The sequence below is a fragment of the Nycticebus coucang genome, chromosome 3, assembly GCF_027406575.1.
Source record: "Nycticebus coucang isolate mNycCou1 chromosome 3, mNycCou1.pri, whole genome shotgun sequence".
NCBI classification, from domain to species: domain Eukaryota; kingdom Metazoa; phylum Chordata; class Mammalia; order Primates; family Lorisidae; genus Nycticebus; species Nycticebus coucang.
Genome location: NC_069782.1, coordinates 14,590,891 through 14,608,007, shown reverse-complemented (window position 1 = coordinate 14,608,007; position 17,117 = coordinate 14,590,891). Strand labels below are relative to the sequence as shown.

The window sequence follows — 17,117 nt, the reverse complement described above, 5'->3', positions numbered from 1 at the left end:
CAATGTAAGATGCATTGGGGAGGTGGCACCTGTGGCTCAAAGGACTAGGGCGCTGGCCCCATATAGTGAAGGTGGTGGGTTCAAACCCAGCCCCGGCCAAAAACTGCAAAAAAAAAAGATGCATTGTGGGAGCACCAGGACACATGTGTGGTGTATATAACAAGTTCAGTTTTTTGGAACATACATGTAACAGCTTCTTTGAGTTTTGCCTGCTAAGTCTAATACCTGGGTCTCATTAGAGACTGTTTTCTATTGACTGCTTTCTATTGCCCAATGTAAAAGTCATCCTTTTGACCCTGGGCATGGACTTTCCCTTTATTGCTCAAAATAAAATCAGTCCCCTCTGCTGCCAGTCCCCTCTACCTGCCCCGCCCCAGTAGAGTTTCTGCACTGCAGAACAAACCGAGAATAACTCCGTTGTGGGAAACCGCAATCTTCACCCTTACTGAGATGCAGTGAATGTTTGGATTAAATGCTCAACTTTTTATCTGCTTTGGTCGTTTTCCGAAGTTTTAAATGTTTGTTTTTGACCATTTTGCCCAGTTTTATGGTTGCTTTTTTATTCAACCATTTTCAAAGTCTCACCCTCAATGAATTTCATTTTGATTAGCTGAGGTTCACCTTGGCAAGCTCAGAGAACCTGGCTGGCACATACAAGGATGTCAGCAGAGGGATTGTTACAGTGAAACAGCAAGTCAGCAGAACATAGCGGCTGTAAAGTAGGAGGAAAACCTTTACTGTCCTATCGTTAATCCCGATTCACTCAATTAAGTCACTTCCTCTCCCTGGGCCTCATTTTCTCAGCCTACAGAATTCTACATTTAGATTACAGGTATCTGATGCAATGGAATTGGTATGAGCCATGAAGGTTAGTGCATCTCTCCTGTTTCTCTTGTCATGGAGTAGAACTCTCGGGGGGGGGGGGTGTAGATGAAATGATGAGGAGAGAAGAAACAGCCAAAACAAAGTTCATAGGCTCAAGGGGCCAGGAAGTGGCTACCGGAAGTGGGTGGAATGTTACTTTGCCAACGTTCTGTGCTTGAATATTTAACTACGCAGATTAAAAAGTAACCCTGACTTCAGCCTCAAGAGACCAGAACATCAAATATTGAGGGAAATCAATTCATTGCAACCATCTATTGCAATGTTTCAAAAATCAACCAGATAAGTCAGGAATAGGAGAGGTGAGAAGGTGGTCACTGAAGGAGCTTCAATGTCTAGGGAAGGAGGAGCTCTCTCAATGGTCATTGCGGGTAAGTTTTCTTACTAATGTCTGTCATCATAAAGTGAATCCAATGCCTTAATATAGAGCACTCTCCAAAGCACTTCACTCTCCCTGCAAGTGATTTCTTTCTCTTTTTTGTTAGAACAACCCTAGAAAGCAATTACTCATAATGTAGACAAAAGGAAAGACACCTGTTGGATATTACCAATAGGAGGAATTAGAAGGAGCAGGGGCCAACCTAGGGGCCCAAACCCTTGCCTTCCGTATAGAATTAAGGCCAAGTAATTCAGATTAAATCGGGGTCATTACAACATAAAGTATGTATAACAAAACCTATTATTTTGATTTCAATTATATATTGAAATTCAAAACTAAGATGCTCATAATCAAAATGAACCAGTACTATACTGCACTTCTCTACATGTTCAGTTTTTCTTCTGGGGGTTTGTCTCTGCTTGTGCTTTACTTTGTCCTGATTTAATCCCCAGATGTTTCGCAGATGATCCCTGTGCTGACTGTTTATTCCCATTGATTCTGTTTTCTGTTTATTCACTCTTTCTCTCTGTGTGTTCTTCTCCATATCCCTGCCCATCATCTTTCAACTTTCCTTTCTTAACTTCCCTTCAGCTTTGAAAGATATCAGTTGAATCAGAAATCGAGGCCAGATTTTATGCCCAAGAAAGTGATGGATGGCTTACTTGAATTTGAGGGCATGTTCTACCAAATAGGGTTATGGGCTAATACAAACACTCTACTTTCAAGAGTCTAACTGATCATGTTGAAGAGGATTGTGTTTCTTGAGACCAATTTCTATACTCGTTGCATAAATTTGTAATCTGTAAATGGTGGATTATTGAAGGCAAAGAGAAGATTGAGTGCTATCCCCAAGGCTCTGATATCCTGCAAACGGTTCGATATAACAAGTACATTTAGAAGCAAATACAGAGGAGATATGTACATATATTCGTCTTACTGGCTTGACATCTCAGAGTGAAATGAGGGCCACTGTGCTAAACATAACCCTAAAGAGGGTGGAAAAGATTATCCGGCTGATTCAGTGGTTGGTATTTATCGCTTCTTTGACCATCAAGATCAAAGAAATACAACACACAGGATACACATGTTCTATATGTGTTCATCACACAGAGTAAGACATGGGCAAAGCAGGTATTAATCGTCATAGGAACCAGCTTCCTCAAACCAATTATTTAAAGATAACTTTTAAACAGACGGCAGGAGTCCACATGAAACAGCCTCTAGAGTTGGCATGAGTTGGAGAAATCAGCATTGTTTTAAAGGAGGCTGGATTAGTTGATTTTTTTTTTTTTGAGACAGAGTCTCACTATGTCACCCTCGGTAGAGTGCTGTGACAGCTCACAGCAACCTCAAACTCTTGGGCTTAAGCAATTCTCTTGCTTCAGCCTCCCAAGTAGCTGGGACTAGAAGGCACCCACCACAATGCCTAGCTATTTTTTATTGCAGTTGTCATTGCCGTTTAGCTGGCCCAGGCCGGGTTCGAACCCGCCACCCTCAGTGTATGTGGCTGGTGCCTTAATCACCGTGCTACAGGTGCCAAGCCAGGATTAGTTGATTTTCTTGAATATTTTTGTGCCCAGTATGAAAGCATCTAACCTCAAAGTGCCTTATAACCTTCTTTGTACAAGTCACAGCATTAATACTTATAGCTTATATATGTGGTGTTTTATGAACCTAAAGACCAAAATAACATTGATTTCTTAGAGTTGTAAAAATATGCTGCTACTTGGCAAAGTTGGAAACCAATCCATCTCTAATCTAATAGAATGTTGTCCATTTTCTTCCCCTTCAGCTTTCTGGATTTTGGCCGTCTTTGTCCCCCCACTTGTGGCTGATGTCAAGTCTTCGGGAGATCCTGAGCCATGTGGACCTCAAGGACCCCCAGGACCTCCAGGACCCATGGGTCCTCCAGGGATACCTGGTATACCAGGTGAAAAATAAAACCCATTTCCTCTATTAGCCTTTCATAATTTCTCTTTGCTTGAAATGTTTGTAGACTTAGTGAAATCTTCCAGGTGATCTGATGAGAATGTGGATCACTGAGATAAGCCATTTCTTGGTAGCAAATGACCATGGTCTCTTTTTCTCAACCACCAAAATCCTACTGTTCATCTACTATTACAGCTTCGGAATCCCAATAAAATCTGTATATTAAGAGGTTTTTGGACACATTTGATGTGTAGTGCAAACTGGGGCTTGAGCCTGCAGCTCTGCATCAGGTAAAGCATGCGCACATGTCACACAGTGCCAGGCCCCGAGGGGGCGGGTAAGTGCAGGTGCACGTGGTGACGATACTTCAGGCTTCTGGGGTCAGCAGACATGTTGGCCTCTACTTCTCTTGTCATCCTGGTGAGAGATGTGCTGGGCTATGCTCAGATCCCATCAGCTCTGAACTTCTGTTGCACCTCTAAGGCAATGATTTTCAAATCTGATGGCAGAATTACCCATGGACTGGTTAAATATGTTGGTTCCTAATTTCCATTCCCAGAGATTCCGATTCTAAAGGGCCACAGCATAGTCTGGCTCTGAGAAACTGGGTGGCAGGGTGGAGATGGGACTCCACAAATGGTTATAATCAATATGGTGGCAAGTTCGACCACTGCTTAAAACTCCCATTGCCTTCTGCCTGGATTTGACTAGGTAACTTTTCAATAGTGATGGCTCAGCTTTACAGAGAGACAAGATAAGGAGGAGCATGCCTGACATCAATTCATATGTTGATTCATTTGATGATTCATTCACTGAATATACATCGAGTGCTAATTTTAAAATTGATACCGAGAATGACACTTGGAAACAAAATTGAATAAGACCTTGGTTCCCCGTGTAGACCTGAGATATTACAATTCTTTGTGGTGATTCTTTGTGGCTACAGTGACAGTAAACACCAGATGTGATATTCCATGGCAAAGAAATAAAACTTTTCCAAGTTTGGAGTAGAAAAAGAGAGGCTTCTCGGAGGCAGTGATGCTTAAATTGGGCCCTGACAGGTGAAGAGAGTGTAAATTAGAAGGGGAAGAAGGGTGGGAAGGAGGGAGCAATCCACGCGCTATGAAATACAGAAAAACTTGAAATTAAATGATTCTATTTTCTGTTCATTTTGTAATCTAGGACTTCTAGGTTTACCAGGACTGCCAGGAGCACGTGGATTGCCTGGAAATGTTCAGAAGTGCCCACCCCTACCACAATCTGCCTTTTCCGTGAAGAGGGCTGGACCTTTCCCAGGCCCCTTCCAGCCCCTTGTCTTCCAGGAGGCTTTGTACAACCATCAGGGCCACTTTGACCTGGCCACAGGCGTGTTCACCTGCACCGTCCCTGGTATATACTACTTTGGTTTCGATATTGCACTGTTTCAGAATGCCGTAAAAGTGGCTCTCATGAGGAATGGCGTCCAGGTCAGGGACAAAAGAGGAGAGGCCCAGGATAGCCAAGAGCACGTTTTGGGAAGTTCCATCTTGCAGCTGGAGAAAGGGGATAGGGTCTGGCTGGAGTCCAAGCTGGACGCAGCAGAGTCTGAAAAAGGGAATACACCAACCACGTTCTATGGGTATTTGCTCAATGGAAATTCAGAAGGCTAGAACCAATAGCACACGCCTTTTCCTGAAGTACCCCTGAATAGAAGAAAAGAAGTGTCCATTCCTCTTAGTTTTTGCTCTGGTTCCCTAATACATATATATACACACATACTGTGGAATATTATTCAGCTATTAAAAAAGATGGGAACTTTACACCTTTTACATTTACCTGGATGCAGTTGAAATACATTCTTCTTAGTAAAGTATCTCAAGAATGGAAAAATAAACATCCAATGTACTCCATACTAATATGAAATCAATATATAAACAATTACACATTCACAAGAACGATAAAATACTATTGTAGTCCAGTTTGGTGGTAGAGGGAAGTGGTGGGGGGGGGACGTTTGGCAGGAGGGAGGGCCTGAGTTGGGATCTCACCTACTGTGCACATTGTGAGGGTATATAACACGCCCCCTGGGTGACGGGCTCTTCTACAAATGGATCTTTCCCCTGCAAGTTAGGACAATGTAACCTAAATATTGTACTCTCATACTAATTTGAATAAAGTAAAAAAAAAAAAAAACTAAGCCACATATTCCATGCTGAAGCAAGAGGTCAGAAGTGGCCCAAGTCCTTGCAGACTTCCAGGAGTATCTTGCCATCCTTATTCTACTGATGACTAGATTTTGGTTCAAAACTTGGCTTTTTTTAAAAAAAATTATTGAAGTATAAATTAAATCCATTAAATGCTCAAATCTAAAGTGAACAGCTTGATTCATTTTTATCCATGTACAAAGACATGGTCCCAGATTAATAATAGAACGTTTCTGTCACTCCAGAAGTTTCCCTGTGCCCTTTCAAGCTATCTCCACATCTGTGGCATTTCATCTGTTATGTAGATTTTCAGCAATCTCAATTATTTTTGCCTCCTCTTGAACTTTACATGAATGATACAATAAAATATCAAATCTTGGCCTTTTCCCCACTCTTCATAATGTTTGTGAAATTCACCTACACTATCATCATGGTAGTGTAGTATTTCTTTTTTTGTTTTTGAGACAGAGCCTCAAGCTGTCGCCCTGGATAAAGTGCCGTAGCATCACAGCTCACAGCAACCTCCAACTCCTGGGCTCAAGCGATTCTCCTGCCTCTGCCTCCCAAGCAGGGACTATAGTTGCCCACCCCAACGCCCGGCTATTTTTTGGTTGCAGCCGTCATTGTTGTTTTGTGGGCCTGGGCTGGATTCGAACCCGCCAGCTCAGGTGTATGTGGCTGGCGCCTTAGCCGCTTGAGCCACAGGCGCAGAGCCTAGTATTTCTTTCTGTAGAGACGTGTAGCATTTCATTGTGCGGTCACGCCATCTTTGTTTATCCACTCATCTGTTGATGGCTGAGTGGCCTTCAGGAGTGGGTTACTCTGAATAAAGCTGCTGCACACATTACTATGTCTTTTATAACGTAAATATGCTCATTTTTTTCTAGTATATGCTTCAGAGTGAAATTTCAGGGCCTCTGAATATAGACAAATGTTTACATTTAAAATCAGTAGAATGGGCACAGATATTTTCTCATATTATTTGGATTAATACAAGGTTAACTGCCAACCTAGATTTGTATGTTCAGTAAAGATAATCTTGAAAAATCAGCCCCAAAAGGAAACTCAGATTTACATGAAGGTGTTAAGAATATTAGAAATAGTAAATTTATGGGACAATAGTCCTTTTTTTTTCCCAGACAGTCTCACTCTGTCACCCAGGCTAGAGGGCCGTGGCATCAGCCTAGCTCAAAGGAACCTCAAACTCCTGAGTTCAAGCGATCGTCCTGCTTCACTCTCCTACGTCACTGGGATGACAGGCGCCCACCACAATGCCTGGATAATTTTTCATTTTTCTTTTTTTCTAAGTAGAGACAGGGTCTTGCTCTTACTCAGGCTAATCTTAAACTCCTAAAGTCAAGGGATCCTCCTACCTCATCCTCCCAGAGTGCTAATCTTACAGGTATGAGCCACTGCACCTGGCCAGAACAATATCACTTTGTTTTAAAAGATAGGTATTACAAACAAGAAAAATAACAACGTATTGTGATATAAAGGTGGGGAACCTGAGGCCTTCTGATTTTAAGATTATTCTTTTTTGGCACCAAAAGCGACAAGGAAAACATCATCTTCCTCTGCGGCACCCTTTTTAATGAAAGAATGTGTTATGTAAAACTTGGATTCTCAAAAGGCAGCACTTGAAGACCAGGAAGGCCACACGTGTTTCCCTAAGGCCACAGGTTCCCCACCCCCTACATCAGGAGCCAATAGTGCAAAAGAAGATAATCAAGAGGAGAAAAGGAGAAATAACAAATAGAGCTTATGTTTGAACAACAACTGGCACAACTTTGCTCTAGTTAAAAACCAACTAAGGTCACTGGCCTCAGACAAGAGCAAAAAACTAAATGTTAAAAGAACTTGATTTAGTATCACATCTCTCTATAGCTTTGAAAGACAAGCAGGTGAGAGAAGAACAGAACAACTGAAGGCATATTCTTACAAAACTGCCATCCATGTGCCAGGATGCGTAGGGAAGGAGAAAGAGGTCTCGCCGTGGGAATTATAGGTAAGTGTGGTCAATACTGATGGCAAAGAAATGGACTCTGCATTGGATACAGAGAACTGCCCAAAGGGCTTTCTCCTGAGGTCACTTGAGATTCATTTTATTATCACTACAATCTTGAGATACGTTTTCCTATAACACTGCACAAAATGATAGACTTCATTTCAGCCTCTTCAATCATATGTGGCTGATAGAAGGAAGTAAAAATAGAAGTTCAAGTTGGGCTGAACCTTATGTTGCCAATATGTAATCTATTACATTGTATGCAAATTAGTACAGAAGAATTAGGACAGAGGCAGATGATGCAAAAATTTCATGCATTTGACTATAGAACGTGTATCTTGTGTTCGTATACTGATATATAAACCAATGTTAATAAACCTCTTAACACTGGCAAAATCTCCTGTCCCTTCTTTGTCCTCATCTTTGTGTGGGACCCTCTTTTTCTCTCTCTCTGCCCTTCTGGGTTTCCTCATCATTTTTCCTCTGTCACTTCCTCTCTCTCATTCCTTCTGTCTTTGCCCCACATGCTTTAATTCTCTCTGAAAATTCTCTAACTTCTTCACTATTTATCTGCTTACAGGGAATTAAAATCTAACTTCGGTGGTGCTCACTGTACGTACTAATTTCCGTGTCAAGTTTTCTGTCTTCGCCCAACAAAAGCAAACGATTGGTACATTTTTCATTCATCACTCTCTCTTTCTCCCTCTCACCTTTTTCCTCAGAGTATTCAAGGTCCCTAATGCACAATCATAAAATAAATTAGAAAATTACTACTAGGTAAACATTAGGAATGAAAAAAAAAAATAAAACGAGAAAGTAGCAGAAGAACCCATGAATAGACTGATAGGTTAAAATGTAGTTTGGTGCTGCTTGGTACCAAGATCAATTTAAAATTTTACCTAAAAATTTGGATCTGAGATTCTTAGTGGTGAAAAACACTCAAGTCACAAAGGGGAAGTGAAGCAACTTATGTAATTAACATTCTGCATCAAAGAAAGATACAGCAAATACTTGAGAAACTTGAACTTACATCCAAGGGAAATCTATGTCAAAAGTTTTTACATAGAGGATGTTAAGTGGCGTAATCCACTTCCTCAACAAATACTTATAACAAATTCAGTGTGAGGCTTTATGTTATAGTTGCAGTGGCCCTAAAGAAGGCTATAACCCAATTATAGCACAAGACTATGAGGAAAGGGCCAAGGGAGGGGAAGGGAGGGGGGAGGTTATGGTGAAAGGAGGGTAATGGATGAGGCCACACCTATGGTGCATCTTAGAATGGGTACAGGCGAAACTTACTAAATGCAGAATACAAATGTCTACATACAATAACTAAGAAAATGCCATGAAGGCTACGTTGAAAGTTTCATGAGAATATTTCAGATTGTACATGAAACCAGCACATTGTACCCCTTGATTGCACTAATGTACACAGCTATGATTTAACAATAAAAATAAATAAATTAAAAAAAAATAAGAATATGCTGAGCTTAATGTGATACATGCTGAACAAAATTGAACGGTGTCTGCCGTGGTTTTAGTGGAAACGTATCTCAAATGACATATTGTATGTGGACTTTGTGTGTTCCTACTGGGGATAGTCAACAGGAGGGAGAGATAATGAGTCTGTACCATATCTCCACTCAGTCGCAGACCGTCCCATATTATTGGAGGAAAGAAAAAAAAAAAAACAGTTAAGAATCCAGAAAGCAAGTTTCATACTTGGTCCCTCAAGTACTAGGCTGACCTTGGGAGAGTCCACCCGCTGTCCCTTGTCAGCTTTCTGTCTCCCTTTCTCTATAACAAGAATACGATACCAAGTTTTTCTCTATTCCACAGAGTGGTCATCAAGGTCAGATTAGAGACATGAAGGGAAAATGTCCTGAAACCAGACGCTTTTTAGATCCACCTTAAAATGACATTGACAGACATGTGAGAGATCAGGAACACGTTAGTGGGAACCCTTTCCCATTCAGAAACCATGGAAAACAAACCTAGGAATGCATGCCTAGTCGCTAAGGGGGCTGGTAGGGGCAGTAACATATACTTAGAGACACCTGCATGTCTGGACATAGGGCCAGACCCTTTTCATACATCACTTCTTTAAGGCTCCCAGCCTCCTAGCATGGAATGCAGCCTTTACTGCACCCCTCTAGCCAGGATGCTGAGTGCAGGGAAGGAGGCCTGGGACTGATCTTCTATGAAGGAAGCAGCAGAACTAGGATTTGAACTTCCCACTCTCTGCCTAACTCTGGAAAACGTGTTTTAAAAAAAGAGTGATTCCTCCTCTTGCCCTTTATATAAAGCATCAGAAAAATCATAAATCAGAATCAACTTTGTGGCCCAGAAAGTAATGAATGGTCAGCTCACCTGTGGAAGAGCATATGGCCACCTGCAGTGGTAACTGGGAGCCAGGGAAGACTGCAAATGGGCCTGTGAGGTTGTTCGGGGATGACGGAAATATTCTATAATTGCATTGCAGGGTTGGTTGCGCAACTCTGCGAGTTGACTGAGAATCACTAAATTTACTAAAAAATATTTAAAATGACAACATTTTTATGATGTACAAAGTATAGCTTCATGCTTTTTCATCAAAAAGATATTGTTGCCAATTAAAAGATGAGCATTTGGGCATGTATGCTTACCAAAGTTCTTTCATTAATGTTAGGATGGATCACAGTCCTCTGGGACAACTTCCTATAGCGCCTGGATGTGCTGATAACCCATAAATAGAGGTACCTGCCTCCCAGATCCTCTTCTCACATCTGGGTTGTCATTACGTTGCTCAATAAATGTGAAATTCTTGGAAATGCATCCTCTGCATATATTCTCAACTATTGAGAGTCTCCTGATGTTTAGCACTGCGTTCGATGTTTACATAAATTATCATGAATTGCTCCCACAACCTTCTTGGACAGCTGTCATTATGCCCTGTAACAGGTTGGAAATGGACTCTTAGAGAAACTAAGTAAGATGCTCCAGTTCCAATGCATCCTGCCTATTTACCAAGTTGTCACTTGAGTGCAGACTATATTTTCCATAACCCTGTGTAGCATTTAAAAATGAAGTATAATATGCTTTCACTACTGTAGGGGGAGAAAAAAATAACCAACCCTCCCCCTCATGCCAAAGCCATCATTTTCAACATTTGCAATGACCATATTTGTGTTTCAATATTTCAGACTGAAGTGAAGGTCTTTGGCTCAAAAACAATTGAAAGCCAGTCCATTGTTGAACATGAATTTGTTATCCTAGGTACATTCACTTAACAGGTTCTCTTTCCAGCCACTTAGAAATACAACAATAAAACTTTATATATTATAGACTATGGCATGGGTTTCATAACCACCCTGTCCCCTCCACTGGCTCATCAATCCTTTTAAGGGAACAGACATGTACAGTGTGTGGCTTTATCACACTCCAGTATAAGAAATGCAATGTGGGAAGCTGATGGAGAGGTGAGGCAGGGGAGAGTGTGCATAGCACCCTTCGAAGAAGTCTGAGGGTTTCTTAAACTGGGTGTCTCTGTTTTTTTAAGAATGAAAAGAAATTCCTCTGAAGATAGGAGGGAAACATTTAGCAAGTGGTGAGTAATAGGTGAGACGCCCAATTGGGTTGTTTTTGAGGCAATTCCATGCTTAGACTATAGGTGCCTAGGCATTATAAGGATAACACCACTTACGATACTTAAAGAGTCAGGAGGCCTGGGTGCCCTCAAGAAGACGCTTAGGTCAGCAGAAGTTCAGGTTTCAGCAAGTAACATCAAACACAAGGGGACTACAGATAGCCTTGGCCCACATTGTGCCCTTTGAGAAAGGAAGGTGATGGAGGGCACAAATATGACTGGATGTGCCCTTATTTCTTGGGATTGCAAGAATTGGCTTCCTTCTGACAGTGTTGAGAACATAGTCCTTCAAAAAGAGCGTCACTCTCTTGCAGTTTATGTCCATTTTTATCCATTGATCTCCTGTCGTAGATGTCTGGATTTTATCTCTGACCGTTGTAACAGCTGTGGCTGATGCCAGCTCTGCAGAAGTGTCAAGGCCCTGTGATTCTCATGGACCCCCAGGAGCGCAAGGGCCCCCAGGTCTTCCAGGGGCCAATGGTCCCAGAGGTGAGAGAAAGTTTGCTTTCAAATTTCATTCATCATTTTTCCTTCTTCGAAATATCCATAAACTCAGTAAAACATATCCAGATGTTGCTGACAGTCAGTAGCGACTTAGATGAGAATTCTTGGGTGGAACACTACATAAGAACCTAGGACCTTAAAATACATGGTGAGATTTTACCCCAGAAGAACGTCAGGGATGGGTCCTGAAGAAGCCGCCATTGACGAATATATAACTAATCTGTGTGATAGCGGAGACAGCATTTCAATTGGTATACTCATCAAAGTGGCAGGGTTGGGTTGCAGTGTTGGCATTTGTTAGATATAGTCCCTATTGTAGTCATGTCCCGCCCCAAAGAGGGATACCCTCAAATTAGTCTGAAACAAAAAATAAAAATAAATTAGCAGAGTTGCTCTGTACTCATCCATTTTTTTTTAAGTACAAGATATTATATTACTTTTTTTTTAATTTGAAACTATTAAGAAGGTACACATGTTTTCCTTATAAGGATTCACTGTACGATGCTGAAGTGACGGCTTTAAATGTGCTCATCGGCTTCAGCGCCTGCGGCTCAAGCGGCTAAGGCACCAGCCACATACACCTGAGCTGGCAGGTTTGAATCCAGCCCGGGGCTACCAAACAACAATGACGGCTGCAACCAAAAAATAGCTGGGCGTTGTGGCGGGTGCCTGTAGTCCCAGCTACTTGGGAGGCTGAGGCAGGAGCATAGCTTGAGCCCAGGAGTTGGAGGTTGCTGTGAGCTGTGAAGCCACAGCACTCTACCCAGGGGGACAGCTTGAGGGTCTGTCTCAAAAAAATAAATAAATAAAAATAAATGTGCCCATCACGAGGATAGTGCTTCTTGTGCCCAATAGGTAAGTCTGTATCCCTAACTCCCTCCCATTCTTGATTTCCAAAGTCATTTATACCTCTTTGTGGTCAATTGCACCTACTGTTTAGCTCTTACTTAAGAGTGAACATATGTGGTGTTTGTTCTTCCATTCCTGAGATACTTCACTGAGGATAATGGCCTCCAGTTCCAGCCAGGTTGCTACAAAGGACATTATTTCATTCTCTTTCATGGCTAGGTAGTGCTGGGGATATATATCACATTTTCACATTTTCTTTATCCGCACATGAATTGGGCACTTAGGTTGATTCTGTATCTTTGCACCTGTGAATTGTGCCTTGATAAACATCAGAGTGCAGCTGTCCTTTTCCTTAGGGTAGATACCCAGTAGCGGGACTGTTGGGTCAAATGCTAAGTCTACATCTGTTTCTCTGAGGAATTTCCATACTGTTTCCCATAGTTTTTACTAATTTTCAGTTCCACCAGCAGTACATAAGTGTCCCTTGTTCTCTGCATCCATGCCAGCATCTATTGTTTTTTTGACCTTTTAATAATGCCCATTCTGACAGGGGTAAGGTAGATCTTTTTGTGGTTTTAATACACATTTCCCTGATGATTAGTGATGTTGAATATATGTTTCTTGGCCACTTGTCTATCTTCTTTTGAAAATATTCTTTTCATGCCTTTTGCCCACTTTTTAATGGGGTGGTTTGTCTAGTTGATTAGTTTATTTCTCTGTGATTTGAGTTCTTCATAGATTCTGGATATCAGCCCTTAGTTGGATGTATAGTTTGAATGCTTTCTCCCATCCTGTAAGTTGTCTGTTTATTCTGTTGGTTATTTCTTTTGCTATACAGAAGCTTTATAGTTTAAGTCCCATTCATTTATTTTTATTGTTGCTATATTTGCCTTTAGGGTCTTAAATTCTTTACCTAAGCCTATGTCTAGAATAATTTTCCTATGTCTTCTTCTAGAATGTTTAAAGTTTCATGCCTTGCATTTACGTCCTTAATCCATCTTGAAATAATTTTTGTATATGGCAAGAGACAGGGATCCTTTTAATTGTACATGTAGCTATCCAATTTTCTCAACACTATTTACTGAATGAGGCATTCTTTCTCCACTGTATGTTTTTGTCTGCTTTGGTTGAAGATCAGTTGGTCATAACCATATTGTTATGGTTATGAACCCATATCTGCTTTGGTTGAAGATCAGTTGGTCATAACCATATTGTTATGGTTATGAACCCATATCTGGGTTCTCTATTCAGTTCCATGGCTCTCTATTTCTACTTTTATACCAGTCCCAGCTTGTTTTCATAATTATAGCCTTGTAGTACAATTTGAAGTCAGGTAATGTGATTCTTCCAGATTTGTTCTTTTTACTTAGATTGCTTTGGCTATTCTGGCTCTTTTTTGGTTCCAAACAAAGTCAAATGATTTTTTTCTAGATTTGTGAAATACGACATTAGTATTTTCATGGGAATTTAATTTGTAAATCACTTTGGGCAATATGGACATTTTAATGATGTTGATTCTACCAATCCTGAGCATGATGTTTTTCCATTTGTTTGTGTCATCTGTAATTTATTTCGTCAGTGTTCTGCAATTCTGCTTGTAGAAATAGTTCATTTTCTTTTTAAATACATCACTATAAATTTTATTTTCCTTGTAGCTATTGTAAACAGTATTGAGTTCTTGGTTTGACTCTCAATTTGACTGTTGTTAGTAAATAGAAATGCTACTAATTTGTGTACATTGATTTTATAACCTGAGACTTTGCTGAACTTATCAATTCTAAAAGCCTTTTGTTGGAGTCTTTAGGGTGTTCTCCATACAAAATTATATTGTTGGCTAGCAGGGATGATTTGACCACCTCTTCCCTGACTTGGATGCCCTTTATTTCTTTCTCTTGCCTGATTGCTTTGAGTAGGACTTCTAGTATTATGTTGAATAGAAGTGGTGACAATAGGTACCCTTATTTTCTTCTAGTTCCTAGGAGGAATGTTTTCAACTTTTTCCCATTCAGTATGATGTTGGCCATGGGTTTGTCATATATGGCTTTTATAATGTTAAGGTATGTTCCTCCTATGCCTAGTTTGTTGAGAGTTTTTATCATGAAAGTTGTGCTGAATTTTATTTAATGATTTTTCTCCATCTATGGAGATGATTATATGGTCTTTATTATTGCTTCTGTTTATGTGGTGAATCACATTTATCGATTTGTGTGCTCATCCATTATTAACACTGGAATGCTTGTATCTTTCCTACAAATCCAGGGGATGATATTTAGCAAAATCAACTGAGCATACACTATTAAGAGATCTCCCATGGCTCTGAAAAATTGCTCTGGAACTACTCAATTTGATTCTTCATTTGTGACTTGAAAATCTGGATGTGCACCAAAGTCATCTACAGACCTTTTTTTTTTAATAGGCAGGTTCCTGAAGTCAACCCCCCAAATTTCTGATTTAGAAGGTCACAGCATTATTAGTCAGGACACTGAATTATTCACACACTCCACAGCTGATTCTAACACAGTCCAGTGACCAAAAACTGCTCTAACAATCCTTCTATCTTGGATATAATGCAATTCTTAGACTTGGATCAACATTTCTTAAGAATAGTCCTTCTTTGACGTTTGTGATAATAAAATCCCATGTGAAAACAGGAAGTTAACTTGCAAAAGCAATTTAAGCAACTGCACGGTCATTGCTCTAGAACATGGATACATCATGAGTACCACTCTAGGCTGGACATTGTATGGTGGCACTTTAGGGATGAAATTAAGAAAAGCATCTGCTCATTTTCTGTTAATGGAAACAAAATGGATACTTAGGGGAGAGATTACTAGTCTGTACGATACATGCTATGGTCAGACTAAACACTGGATTCTGCTATTATGATGGCATAGGGGACAGAAAGACTTCCTCAGAAAAATGATGCTTAAGATGGTCCATGAAGTGTAAATGAGTGTTAGTAAGAAAGATTAGAGTGCAAAGAAATTCACGAATTGTGAAATGCATGAACTTCAAATTTCCTCTCTCCTCTTTCTGTTTACCTTGGTGTTTAGGACCTCCAGGCTATCCAGGACTAACAGGGCCACGTGGGACTCCAGGAGATATTGAAAATTGTCCTTCCCCACTCAAATCAGCCTTTGCAGTGAAGCTGAGGGACGCCTTTCCAGCCCCTTCCCAGCCCATTGTCTTCAAGGAAGTTCTGCATAACCATCAGAGCCACTTCAATCTTACCGTGGGGGTGTTTACCTGCGCCCACCCTGGTGTATACCACTTCGGCTTTGATATTGAGCTATTCCAGCAGGCTGTAAAGTTAGGGCTAATGAAGAATGGCATTCAGGTCCTCGAGAAGGAAGCTGGGGCTGAAGACACGTACAGGCACGTTTCTGGAACTGTCATCTTGCAGCTGACGGCAGGAGACAGGGTTTGGCTGGAATCCAAGCTAGGCACAGAAGAGAATGAGAAAGGATTGATTCAAAGTGTGTTCTTTGGGTATTTGCTGTATGGAAACTATACTGGCTGAGGAGTAACAGCACACCTAAATAGCTCAAGTGGACCTAAATTTCAGAGCATAACTCGCCCTGCATTATATTTTTCTCCAATCTCACTGAATAAAAAAACTTAAGAATATCCTCATGTTTCAATCTGAATGTAACTCTAAAAGCAGTAAAGATTAATAATCCATTAACTGGTCAACAATTTCTTATTAAAAGCCCATCAAATTTCCCATATCTGTCGTATCCTAGGAACTTCTGGGGGAAGATATGTCAGGAAATCAGGTCTGATTGGAAGCTTTCTGCTGCTTGAAGCTGAAAAAACCAGGAAAGTTCTCATTCGTTGTCCTCATTAGATCTGAACACTTTTCTCCCAAGTTAAAATGTCTTGATTATGGCCCCCAATATCACTTCAATTCCGCAACTTATAATACTGCTAAGAAAGCAAATATTCCTGAGAGATAGAAAATTACCTTAAAGGCGCACTAAGTTGTGAATACACACTATTGAATGTGTATTTTGACCATTGTTTGAGCAAAGGACACCTAGGAGGGGAACAATTTCTATTGCTTAGTATTCCTCAGACACTGCTAGTTGCCTCCCCAGGAGTCCTTTGCCCAGTCCATGTTTCAATGTATTTCAAGCAAAATTCAAACTTGGAGTTGTCAGTTGACCCAGGTAAGGCACACAATCTTCAGGCTCTCTGTAGACCAGGGTGGGTTGGGGGACGGAGGGGCATGTGACATTTTTTGCAGAAGGCAATGTAATCAGGCGGAGCTTCCCAGTTGATCTTTAAAAGGCAAATTCTCAAGTGACCGGTATTTTTTGAGTTTTTTCCTTTGCTCTTCTTTCTCCATTTTCTGCACCACCTCACCCTTGGGGTGGAAGAAGCCTGGGGTGGAAGCAGCCGTTTTTCAAACATGAGGACTAAGGATGGGGCACTAAGCAGCCTGAGAGAGAAGGATAGAAGCAGAGCCAGCTCTTAATAACCTCCTTGCACAGCTACTCCAGCCCTGGACTACTTGGACTATTTACCCCTATATCTGAGAATAATCGTTGCTGATTTTATTAAGCCACTGTAATCTGATTTCTGTTGCATGCAGCCCAGGCACCCGATATACCTGTTTTTCTTTTCTTCTCTAGACTTCCTCTTCTACCGTCTGTTCTCATTTCTTTTTCCTCTGCTCTCTTTGCATCTATTAAACATCTACAACAAGCTAAGAAACAATTTCTAAACTTGACAGTCCTCATCTAGTTCATACTCAGACAT

At 40.8% G+C, this 17,117-nt stretch overlaps 1 protein-coding gene across 2 annotated transcripts; it reads left to right on the top strand.

Moving 5' to 3' along the window:
• Positions 1 to 1,076: 1,076 nt before the first annotated feature.
• LOC128581929 (protein HP-25 homolog 2-like) lies at positions 1,077 to 15,985 on the top strand. 2 transcript variants are annotated; one of them, XM_053585277.1, is made up of 5 exons: positions 1,077 to 1,253; positions 3,054 to 3,191; positions 4,373 to 7,378; positions 11,355 to 11,492; positions 15,410 to 15,985. In XM_053585277.1, the coding sequence occupies exons 1-3, from the start codon at positions 1,214 to 1,216 to the stop codon at positions 4,837 to 4,839; spliced, it is 645 nt and encodes a 214-aa protein (XP_053441252.1). In that variant the 5' UTR covers positions 1,077 to 1,213; the 3' UTR covers positions 4,840 to 7,378; positions 11,355 to 11,492; positions 15,410 to 15,985. The 2 variants fall into 2 exon arrangements, with proteins under 2 accessions (XP_053441252.1, XP_053441251.1); XM_053585276.1 differs by lacking the exons at positions 1,077 to 1,253; positions 3,054 to 3,191 and having other exon boundaries at positions 7,192 to 7,378.
• Positions 15,986 to 17,117: the final 1,132 nt, after the last annotated feature.